Source organism: Pteropus vampyrus, unplaced genomic scaffold, assembly GCF_000151845.1.
Source record: "Pteropus vampyrus isolate Shadow unplaced genomic scaffold, Pvam_2.0 Scaffold257, whole genome shotgun sequence".
Lineage (NCBI taxonomy): Eukaryota > Metazoa > Chordata > Mammalia > Chiroptera > Pteropodidae > Pteropus > Pteropus vampyrus.
The window spans coordinates 1,151,176-1,163,575 of NW_011889038.1; the positions used below are offsets into that span (position 1 = coordinate 1,151,176).

The 12,400-nt window shown below is 44.2% G+C and overlaps 1 protein-coding gene across 4 annotated transcripts in view; it reads left to right on the top strand.

Moving 5' to 3' along the window:
* PPARA (peroxisome proliferator activated receptor alpha) overlaps positions 1 to 12,400 on the top strand; it is a 56,722-nt gene that overhangs the window by 32,510 nt on the left and 11,812 nt on the right. For 2 of the 4 annotated variants that reach the window (XM_011374983.2, XM_011374984.2), the window contains exons 2-5: positions 1,372 to 1,621; positions 6,833 to 6,993; positions 8,687 to 8,825; positions 9,612 to 9,814. In XM_011374983.2, coding sequence (XP_011373285.1) covers positions 1,414 to 1,621; positions 6,833 to 6,993; positions 8,687 to 8,825; positions 9,612 to 9,814 — 711 coding nt within the window. In that variant the 5' untranslated portion in view covers positions 1,372 to 1,413. Of the gene's footprint in view, positions 1 to 1,371; positions 1,622 to 6,832; positions 6,994 to 8,686; positions 8,826 to 9,611; positions 9,815 to 12,400 lie in introns of those variants that run through there. The other 2 variants (XM_023520351.1, XR_002776197.1) reach the window with 2 other exon arrangements.

Below are 12,400 nucleotides of genomic sequence, written 5' to 3' on the forward strand. Positions count from 1 at the left end.
TCGCCCTCCCGCCGCGCCCTCACCCGACCTCCCGCCGCTTCCTCAGCCAGTCCGTCAGCTGTGCCCTCACGCGGTCCTCCCGAGGTCCCCACAGCCTGTCTTTCCTCTGGTGCCCTCACCCGGTCCTCCCGCCACGCCCTCTCCTCCCGCCACGCCCTCTCCCGTCCTCCCGCCGGGCCGTCTCTCAGTCCTCCCGTTGCGCCCTCATCCCGTCATTCCGCCCTCACCAGACCTCCCGCCGCACCCTCAGCAGGTTCTCCTGCTGTGCCCTCACGCGGTCCTCCCGAGGTCCCCTCACCCTGTCCTTCCTCTGGTGCCCTCATGCGGTTCTCCCCCACCCCCGCCACTCCCACTCCTGGCCCTCCCGTTGTGCTTGCACATCACTGGTCTTTTTGTGAGTCCCAGTTTCTTCTTCTTACAGAGATGCCAGTCAGCTTGGATTAGGGCCCACTCTGAAGACCTCATTTGGTGTATCACCTCTTTATTATTTACCGAGGTGGCCATATTGTAAGGTCCTGGGGTGAGGGCTCCAGTACATGAATTTGGGAGGACACAGTCCAGCCCATCAAAGCATCCGCGTGGAAAATGGTCTTTCGCTTGATTTGAAACAGTCCAGCTTCTACGGGCACTCACCTATGTATGGAGACTTTTCAAAGTGCGATGTGTTTATTACGGCACAGTCATTTTTTAAGTGTGCCTGCACAGGTCACCCCAAGGGTACAGGAGAACATACAGCATTGCACCCAGTATGCGTGCTGACTGCTCATTTCTCCTGCCGTCCCCCTGCCCCCTCCACCTGAGGCACACTGGCCCGCTCGTCCCTAGGAAGTACCAGCGGGCGTGCTGCCATCCTGTTTGCTGTCTGACTTGCTGGAACATTCCTCTCCAGACTCCCATATAGCCCACTCTGTCGTTCCTTCAGCTCTCACTGTCTCCCAGTCAGCGAGGCCTTCCCTGGCCTGCCTGTATTTCCCATCCAGCTACTCTGTTATAGAATCGCCATCAGACATGCCATACGTTATTTATTTGTTCACTGTCTGTGTCCCCACCAGAGTGGTGTCCTAAGAGAACAGGGACCTTGTGTACATTGCTGTTTTGTCCACTTCAGTGACGGTGGATTGAGCTCAGCACACAGTGATGAGTGAGTGACTCAGTCCCGGCATGGTCGGTGATGGCACCTTAGACATTTTGTTGAAAAGTTTTCATTTATTAGTGTGTTTATCAAGACTGAAGCCAAGCCAAGAAAAGATGGTCAACAGTGTTACTTCTTAGATTATGAAATCATGTATGTCTTCATTGATAAATGATGTTTTCATTAACAGAAAACCAATGTCCTATGTTGCTTTTACCGGTCATTTCTCTCTCCTCCAGTAGGCTGGCATTCACTTGCGTGACGGGCACTGTTGAGTCAAGATGGTGGACACAGAAAGCCCAATCTGCCCCCTCTCCCCACTTGAGGCTGATGATCTGGAAAGCCCATTATCTGAAGAATTCCTGCAAGAAATGGGAACCATCCAAGAGATTTCTCAATCCATGTGTGAGGACAGTTCTGGAAGCTTTAGTTTTACAGAATACCAGTATTTAGGAAGTGGTCCAGGATCAGATGGATCCGTCATTACAGGTGAGTATGCTCTTTATTAGAAAGCTTTATTTAGAAATGTTTTTCCGTAGAGAAAATTGTTCACTTTAGCTAGAAAAGGTGACATCCACTGCCGTGGGCCTTGGGGCTGTGGGTGTATCTCGCATCTCCTAGGATGCCCTCTTTTAAAACCCATACACAAATCAAGTAACGTTTGAAATTCAGTTAAGGCAGCCAGATGCATTTTTCAAAAATGCCATGAATTTATATTTTTTTAAAGCGGAGAACCCTATTGTAAAAAAAAATGACTCCTTTTTGAATCTGGAAATGTATATGAACCATCTCCCCACTTCTTGCATTAAGAATGACAAGACAGATGAAACATGGGGTGTGCTCGGGTAATGTTACCTGTGGCATCACTGAGAAAGAAGACATCGGGAGACAGTTTGTCCTGCTCTGTGGCATTTCAGCCAACCCAGGATCGTGTGGTATAAACTGCGCCTCAATCTGAAGGAGGCTCTGTCTAAGTGGACTGGACTCCACAGGGCTTCTGGGCAGAGTGTGGCTTGGGTCAGGACTGAGGGCGTTGGATCGGGGCTGGCCACGGGGAAAAGCTCATGCTGGGAACGAGGCGTGTATGTGGGTTCCGGCTTTGAGAAGGCATTGAAGAAGGTCCTCCATGGCAGTTTGGTGACAGGTCTCAGGGTTCTGCCCTCTCCATGGGCCCCCTTGTTGAGGTCTTGGCCTGGATCACATTTCCCCCAGCTGTCTTCTCGCTCATTCTCACTTCCAGGAAGATGGTTTTCATGGCAGTGCACTAGCTTTAGTGACCGTGGGAAAGGGAGCGTTGACACTGCTGGAAGCGGTGCACACGGGTGAAACCCGAGAGCCATCGAAAGTATGTGCGCCCCAAAGCCCAGCACGCCCGCTGGGAGCAGTCGCTGAAAGGAGGCATGTGCAAGGGCCTGACTGCAGCCGTGTTTGTGAGAGCGAAGCGTAGGGAACAAGGGACGCGGAGCATCTTTTCACGCTCTTACTTGCCACGTGTCTTCTTCGGTGAAGTTTCTGTTCAAATCTTGGCCCATTTTTACATTGAGTTGTTTTCTCAATTTAAATAACTCTGTTGAGAGTTATCTGTCCATTCTGGAAACAAGTTCTTTATTAAACACCAGATAGATACATTTTTCTCCCAGTCTGCGGTTTGTCTTTTCTTTCCCTTAACAGTATCTTTTAAAAAGCCTAAGTCCTTAATTATTCTGAAGTCCAGTATATCAATGTTTTTTTCTTTCATGGATCATGCTTTTTGTGTCATATCTAAGAAATCACTGCCTGATCCCAAATCACTCCTAGAAGTTTTATATTTTGAGGTTTAAATTGATGTCTACGATTCACTGAGTTAATTTTTATATATGGATCAAAACTCTTTTCTCTTTTTATATTTATAATTGTTCTAGTACAGTTTATGAAAAAGTCTGCTGTCTCCATTAAAGTGCCTTTGTACCTTTGTCAAGAACCAACTGACCATGTACGCACGTCTATTTCTGGATTCTTTCTTCAGTTCCATTTTCTTCGACTCATTTGATGCCAGTACCACAGATTCCTGATGACTGTAGCTTTATGATGGGGCCTGAAGTTAGGTAGCATAACCTCCCCAACTTTATTTCTTTTCTGAAGATGTTTTAAGCCTTTGAGGTCCTTTTCATTTCCATATTCATTTTAGAACTAGTTTGCCAAATTATAACAAAAAGCCTGCTGAGGTTTGGATTGGGTTCGTGTTGAGTCTATAGTTAATGTGGGGAGAATTGACATCTTAACAATACGAAGTCTTTCAAACTGTGAACTTATTTCTCTCTATTTACTTTAGGTCCTCTTTAATTTCACTCAGCAGCGTTTTGTGGTTTTTAGCGTACAGGTCTTTCACGTTTTTTTGTCAGATTTATTGCTAAGTGTTTCATATTTTCGATGGTATTGTAAATGGCATTTTTCAAATTTCCATTTCTGATCTTTCATTGCTATTTAGAAAAAAATACAATTGATTCATGAATATTGATCTTGTATCCTACACCCTTGCTAATCTGATTAGTTCTGGTAGTTTTTACATAGATTCTTTAGGATTTTCTACATGGATAACTGTGTCATATGTATGTGAAGGCTGTTTTCTTCCTTTTCGAGCTGGATGCCTTTTATTTTTTTTGCCTTATCCACAGATTAGAACCTCCAGTACAATGCTGAACAGACACTTTGCCTCTGATCTTAGGGGAAAGTCTTTCACTAAGAAGTATGATGTTGGCTGTGGTTCTTCGTAGGTGTGCTTTATTAGGTTGAGGAGGATCCTTGCCAATCCTAGTTTTGTGTGAGTTTTTATCAAGAATTGATGTTGGACTTTCGTCAGATACTTTTTCTGCATCTAGTAAGATAATCAAGTGATTTTTTTCTTTTTTAGTTTATTAAAGTAATGAATTCTATTGTTTGATTTTCAAAGGTCGAGACCACCTTGCATTCCCATCATAAAACCCACTTGGTCATCATGTATTACCCTCTTTGTGTATCATTGGATTTAACTTGCTAACATTTTGTTGAGAATTTTTGTGTCTGTGTACGTGAGGTATATTGGTTCTAGTTTTCTTTTCTCGTAAAGTCTTTGTCTGGTTTTAGTATCAGATGACAATGCTGGCCTCATGGATGACTTAGGAAGTATTTCTTCATCTTCAGTTTCTTGGAAGTATTTCTGTAGAATTGATTTTCTTTTGTAAATGCTCAGTAGATTTCACAGATGAAACCATCTTTTCTTCTTTTTCTTCTTTTTTTGGTCTTATTTCTCTCTGTTTCATTTTAGTTTACTAGGCTACATCTTCGAGTCTACTAATCTTTCTTCCACAATGTCTGCTCTGCTCCTTTTCCCATTCAATGTGTTTTTCATGTCAATATTACAGTTTTCATCACTGGAAACATAATTTGGTTCTTTTTACACCCCCTGTGTTTGCCTAACATGTTCAGTCTTTCATCTAGCTTCTTGAACATTTAGGATACAATTATAATAACTTTTTAAAATATCTTGTCCACCAGATCTATCATTTGTATCATTTTTGGGTCAGTTTCAGTTCACCGATTTTCTCCTTATCATGGGTCATATTTTCTGCTTCTTCATGCAGTGTTGTAATTTTTTTTATTGGATGCTATGCATGGTGGGCTGTGTTAGCAGTGGATGTTTTTGTATTCCTATAAATTTTCCTGAGTTTTATTCTAGGATGCAGTCGAGTTACTTGGAAGATGTTTTATCCTTTCAGGTCGTGTTTGTAAGCTTTGTTAGATGGGACTATAGCAGCGTTGATTCTAGAGGTAGTTTTTCCTGACTGCTAAGGCAAAGCCCTTTTGGGTCCTTTACCAAACGCCCAGAGAATTCTGAGACTTTCCCACGGTGAGCGGCGGCAGCAGGGCTACATCCAGCTCCGTGCGAGTTGTGGGTATTATCCCCTCTGATCATATCAGGTTATTACTGGAGTGTCTTTTCTCTTAGGCTCTCTAAGCCGACAGCAAGGACATATATGTATATATTCTAAACCTTGTATGTACACATATCTGTAACTGTTTCCATAGTTGGCCACCTTTATCCGTATTAAGGTAAGCCTGAGTTCATACTGGTATCTGGAACTCTCATCCATCATCCTAACCTCTTTTTGCTTATCCATATCCTCCCACCCCAAAAGCGAGAAACCCAGCTCCCACCATCCACCATTCTCTTAATCGTTCATTCCCAGTGTACATTCATAGCGATGTCGGACTTGTAAGCCATACCCCTGTTAGGTACTCTACCAGCTAACGGGCAGGACAGACAGTCGGTCTCTTTTGCCTTTAGTCTCACAGACTCTGCTCATTTCCAAGGTTCCTTTGGTCAGCGCCAACCCCACCATCTTCAGTGAGCTCATTTCATGCATTTGTAATACAGTTACATTCCATCCCGGGAGCCCCTGACCTCCTGAATTACTTTTGTTTTATTTGCAACATTAAGGTTCACTCTGTACTGTAAAGTTCTGTGGGTTTTGACAAATAAGTAGTATCATGTAGCCACCATTACATTTTCATATGAATAGTTTCAGGCTTTCAAAAATCCCCTTCCGTTCACCTCTTCAACCCCGTCTGCCCCATGCCCACCCCAGCAATGCATCTTCTTAGTATCTGCCTCTCCCAAAATGTCAGGTATTCAGAATCATAGATTGTGGAGGCTTTTGGGGCTGGCTCTTTGTTTATCCACTGACCTGTCAAAGGGCCTCTTGGTTGCTTCTGATTCAGGCAGTTAAGATTCATGTGTAGATTTCTGTGTAGATTTCAGTTTTCACATCACTTGGCTGAATATTTAGGAATGTAATTCCCATAAGACGTGTTGCTTCATAAGAAACTGCCAAACTGCCCTCCAAAGTGGCTGCACCATTTCATGTTCCCATCAGCAGTGAATGAGAGTTCTCATGGCTCCACATCCTTGCCAGCAATTGGTGGTGTCAGTTTTTTTGATTTTAGCCATTCTAATAGCTATATAGTAATGTCTCACTATTGTTTCAGTTCATGATTTCATAATGACCAGTGTGGAGCATCTTTTCATATGCTGACTTGCAATCTGTGTATCCTCTTCAGTGGGGTGTCGGTTCAGGCTTTTTGCCTATTTTTTGAATTGTTTTATTTGTTAAGACTTCTTTGTATATTTTAGTTACAAGTCTTTTATCAAATGTGTGTTTTGCAATATTTTCTTTTAGTTTTCATTAACAGTGTCTTAACACTATCTTTTGCAGAGCAAAAGTTTTAATTTTAAGAATGTCCAACTTTATTTTTTCTTTCATGGATTATGCTTTCGGTGTTGCCCACATGGATTTTTATACTGCATTCTGGTACAATTTACTGAGTTAAAAATTGCAGAAAAGCTGGAAGGAAGCAGACAAAGTAACAAGTTCTCTAGGGCATGTCAAGTATGGGGGCTTAGGGAGACCCATGGGGGGAGGTGTCTGTGAGACAAGATCTGTGGGTCTAGAACCCAGGGACAGATCGGCAGGTGCTTTGGCAATGGCAGCACGGTGGGTAGTCCTAAGAGCGCAGAGGGGGTGGGACGGCCCAGGACAGGGGCCGACTCAGGATGGAAGCTCTGCCTACTAGCTGATGCCTTCCCACTGAAAACCTCTCATGCGAAATCCTGTTCTCATCAACAATTGAGACATAGGCTGGGGATGCCTTGAAAACTCATCAACCTTTGCTGTCTGTTCTCAGACACCCTTTCACCGGCTTCAAGTCCTTCATCGGTCACTTATCCCATGGCTCCTGGTAGCGCCGATGAGTCTTCCAGCGCAGCATTGAACATTGAGTGCAGGATCTGTGGGGACAAAGCCTCAGGCTACCATTATGGGGTTCATGCGTGTGAAGGCTGCAAGGTATGGGGCCCTGGAGGAGGAGAAAGGGGTTCCTTTTATTTAACTCGCAAACGTTTGTCATTACAAAAATAGATCTGCTAAAAGCCGAAGGTAAGAATCTGACCTCAGTAACAGATCAGTTCCTCTCTCCAGAGTCTTTGACAGATTGCTGGGCTGCACTTTGTAAATAACTTAGAGAAAAGTATTCTTTAAAGGACAGTCAACCACCTTCAGAGCGATCCCTTCATTAGGGTGCAAGGTCGGAGCTTTTCTCTCTACCCTCGTAGCGTCAGGGAGGGCGGCGGGGCTCACAGCCAGCAGACATGCAGTGCCTCGCTCAGCATCCCACAGCACACACTGGCGACGCCAGACCCGGCACTCTTGCCTCCCCAGCTGCTCCCGACCCCCCAGCAGTCCTTTCCTGCGCATCGGGGGTCTGCACCCAAACTGCGAGCACCCTTGTGCCTATCTTCAGCCAGACTTACACGTACCGTGATCCAGGGCCAGCAACAGGAGGTCAGCCACCATGTCCTCCAGCTTGCTGCCCACTGGGTCACTGGTCCTTCCGTGACTTTCCAACATGATAATCAGAAGGATACGTCCTACGCTAGCTACCCTGAGGCCGCCCTGCATCATCGCATACTTTTGGAATTACGTGCATATTCTCAGGTTTGGTATTTCATGTACGTGATACGTGGGGGAGCCAGCAGTCAGATACCTGGTTACATCAGAAGTTGCCTTTCCTTGCACATGCTGGACGTGTTTACTGACTCCTGGAAAATGCCGCGGCCCTCACCAATACACTGCACAGGCCACATTCCTGAAACACCGACATCCCGCCCGGAGCCAGGCGTGGTCCACAGCAGGACGGGCCGCGTGAGCCGGAGTGTCTCCACATCCTGACCTTTAAAACGCTCTATTCTCAGCCTTCCTCCTAATCTCATACTTGCTTTGGCCATCCTCCTTTACAAACCCAGATAACTGATCGAGTAGGAATATCTCCCTTCCTCGTGCCTTCCCTGGGAATTTGCCGTTCCCTCTCACGATGCGCCACTCGGGCCCCCCACGTGGAAATGTGGAGGAATGACTGCAAGGCAAGGAGGAGAAGAACCCGCTGCAGATAGAGACACCTTTACAAGTTTCTAACCACAGGCCTTCCCAAAAGCGACTTGTGAAGTGGCCTTTTCTGCACAATTAAGTTACTTTTGTTTAGTTTTGTTTTTTACGAACCAAATAGTAAAGTTGTTTCATATTGGGTGAAGTTTAAGGTGCTTTTAAAGAGCAAAAGAATTGTTTACATAAAGCTGGCTTCCTTTTATTGTATTTTATTATAATTTTTGTCTTTTATGGAGTTACTTTTCTCACGAAAATTCCCGGAAAGTCTTTAGTCACAAATGTAGGTATGTCATAGGACAGGAAAAAATTACATTTGTATAAATTTTAACAGGATTAAGCAACTCTTTGGGAGACTATAATTGTGTCTTCACAAGCCAGACAAGGACATTTTGAAATTACTTCAAATTTTGCCTCATTTTCTTATTTTTTTAGTTTTACTTATAATGAAATTAAAAATTTTCAATTTGTCCCAATTATATCAGACTTTTGAGAACTATTTCTCTAAATTTAGTTCATTTTAAAAGAGGCCATAATACACAACGGGAAACGTGACTAAAGCAGTGGCGTTGATTTAATTAACTGTATATTAATCTCGCAGGGTTTCTTCCGGCGGACTATTCGACTAAAGCTGGTTTATGACAAATGTGACCGTAGCTGCAAGATTCAGAAAAAGAATCGAAACAAGTGCCAACATTGTCGCTTCCACAAGTGCCTTTCGGTTGGGATGTCCCATAACGGTAGGTAAGGTTGTCCGTTGCATTTTCCCAGTCCATGCCTCGATTTACCCTTCTTGTTCGGTGGGAACTGACTTTTTCTGGAATGAGTGTGCTGCAACATTTAATACCCAGATCGTTTTTAAACCATAATGGCCTAAGGAAATAAAAGTCATAACTGACACTCAGCAGGGCGCTTGGGGTTAGTGCCGGAAACTTTGAACTACTGGTAAGACTTTGATGTAAGATTTGAAAACCAATTGGAAATTCCTGGGATGTCTTAATGTTCATATCATACATATAAAGCATGTGCCATTTTAAACATTTTCCCTGTTACGAATTTATATTCAACCATACTCTAAATTTAGAACGTGCCGATGATTATGTGAAGGTAAATTTAAAGTAACGAGTTCATGAAAATTGTGAATCTTTCCTCTCGAAAAAGAAAAAGATATTCTATAAACTCATTCTAAGGCTCACTTTCATCTCCTTAACCTGTAGGACCGATTATGCGCTGGCGACAGTAAGCACCCTTAAACCGGTCAAACTAACGAGACGAGTAACACTGTTGCCTTTTATTTTAACTTTTTAAAAAGGTCCCGGATTCATGGAGTTTGGGTTTTATTTTCATCTCTCCCACGTAGAAAGTTGACTGATATTGAGAGGTGGATTTTGTCTTACCTATAAATTTCCATTCGTGGTTTAATTCATGGTGCGAACTTTTCGTGCGGTGATGTGTCATCGTCCTGCTCGGCGTTGCTCATTTCTGTTTGTTTCCCATTATTCCATTTCTCCCCCCAACCCCACTAGCAATTCGCTTTGGACGAATGCCAAGATCTGAAAAAGCAAAACTGAAAGCAGAAATCCTCACATGTGAACACGACATAGAAGATTCTGAAATGGCAGATCTGAAGTCCCTTGCCAAGAGAATTTACGAGGCCTACTTGAAGAACTTCAACATGAACAAGGTCAAGGCTCGCGTCATCCTGGCGGGAAAAGCCAGCAACAATCCAGTAGGTGTCTTTGCTGTGTTTATTGTCGAGTCTGAAGTGTTCCGTTGGCAACATGTCAGCTGAAGTCTTAGGGAAGGATTGAGGAAATGAGTATTAAATGTTGAGAAAAAATACCGTTTATCTCCAAGGCAACCAAGAGACAACAGGATGGAAACATTTCATTCAGAGACTCTAAGATGTAGATTGACAACAAACCCTATCTACTGGGTAAGGTCCACCCCAAAGCTCCTACCGTCCATGTTGTGTGATGACTGTGTAATTAATACAGCAAAAAAAAAAAAAAAAAAAATCTAGTTAGTAGCTTATCAGATTCTAGGGTTGTTTCTGAAGTGCATCAAAAAAATTTCATTTTAATGCCAGGAAATGAAACCATTTCCCATTCCAAATGTGCTCTTGTATCCTTTCTCCTAAAACTGTTCCCTTCTCTCCAACCCCCAGGCCCCAACACATACACAGACACAGACACACAGACACACACACACACACACACACACACACACACACACACACACACACACACACACATCTTCCTTTTCTTCAATGAGAAAGCAGTGACATCATCTCAGGGCTCAGAAAGGGCCATTTGTTTCCAGACACTTTACTGTCTTTTTTGGATAGTTCCAGACATTTTCAGTAGCACCTGTGAGTGCCCCTGGCAGACAACCCTACACATTGCCACCTGCTCAGCCTGGCACCATCCTGCCTTCATCCTGTAGTTAATTAAGTCTTCGTCTGCATTATGGAAGTAATCTCAGAGCTGCCTTCAAAGAGGAGAACTACCCAAGGCCAGCGAATAAAGACTGTCTGCCTTCTCCTCCGAGCCTGGTGAGACAGGTTCATTTGTCCTGTTGAAGAGCTTGAAGTGATTCTTGTGGGGAATTACAAGCTGGAACTTTTAGTCACAGGGAAACAAAGTGTTTCACAAGCTACTTACTTTCATGAACAAACCAAACCTCTTTTTTTACTGGGTCTTTTAATTCCATCATGAATTCTCCAATTAAATAGGCTGGGATGATTTCACAGCCCTCACGGATGCTCCGTGACACGGGACTGGGTCAGGGAGGCGATGTCTGTTTCTCAAACACCCAGATCTGCGGGCATGGGGTGTGGAGAGGCCACGTCTGGTGTTAACAGCTGCAGGGGCACCAGCTCACCTGAGGGGGTGTTGGCGGTGGTGTTGGGGTCAAGAATTTGTCTAGGTCATAAACAGATTTATTCATGCAACTGTGAAAACTTAGACTTGTGTAGGGGGATAGGCATTCATCATGGAGCGACACAGGGCCACTCTGCCATCACTCAGGGCTGGGCTTCCTTCCCTGTCCACCCAGGAGAAGGTCCCCTGCAGGGCCTGCCAGGGCAAGGGCACTGAGCTCCCAAACTGTCACCCAAACTTGTGGTGCCTTGATGGCTGCTGGACAGATCTTCAGTGTGGAAGCAGAGCTCTGGCTGGCTAGAAGCAGGGAGTGAATTCGCCCTTGCAGTAGACTATTCCTTTGTCCCGTGAAGACCACTCTGTAGCTCACGGCTGAGCTAGAACCCGCCAAAATGCTCAGGGGACCAGGAGGGGGACACTGGGAGTTCGAAGGCGAAGGATGGAGGAATATGGAGCTGCACGGAAGCCTAGTAGATTACGTCACTTTGGGGAAAGATGGGTTGCAGCTGAGGGAGGCGGGTGATGGCTGGATAGCAAATGTCTGTTTCCATCTGGACAGGCTGGTTTGAGCCCCAACTCTTAATACCGACTATTTAGACTTTGGCAGTTCCAAGAATAAGGCGACAGTTAAGGAGCCCTGCTGCTTTTTAACTCTAAGAAACGATCAGAAGTTTATTCAGTTCAGATGAAGGGGACAGCTTATGTTTATTTCAGATTCCCATATTACTTAAAATTGTCAGGAATTGTCTTTAGTCTTTGGATCTCTTCAGTTATGAAAAATCTTTACCTTCTGAGCATATAATTGAATTTTAGGCAAAACCACGAGTCAGCTGCAGCCAGTCTGGTGTGCATACTGAGCTTAAATAGACTAAAATGTCTTGTTTGGAAAAAAAAAAATTAAGCAAAGAGACTCATGTTCGAAATGTGGCTGAGAATATTAAAAGAGAAACTTCACCATTCCTGTCAGCATTTCAGGATCTCTGGGACAAGGGCCTCCTGCACCCTCCTGGCAAAGTATTGCCCCTCAGACAGATGCAGCCTGGCACTACATCGTGGTGTTTTTCTCTTGCGTTAGGTTGAAATATTGTACATACAACACAAGTTGTCTTTAGATTGAAAAACATATTTTATAGTTTCCATAAACGTAGTAAAACCTAACCAAACGCTTACTAAACAGTTCTATCCACAGCAATTCTACCAACGAGTCAGATTTTTACTAAAAGATCGTGCTGCCTAATTTTCATAGAAAACGCCTTTCAGTGTATTTTGGGAATGAGTTCGTGTAAGCGATACCATGACCCAGGTAAACAGCGTCAGGCATACACGCATGGTAGGAACAGCTGGAGGCTGCTGGTCTCGGCGTGGAGGGATTTCGGGGGAGCTGTGGCTTTCTGCCTCGTGCTGTTTAGAATCTTTACAGAGTGCTTTACCGA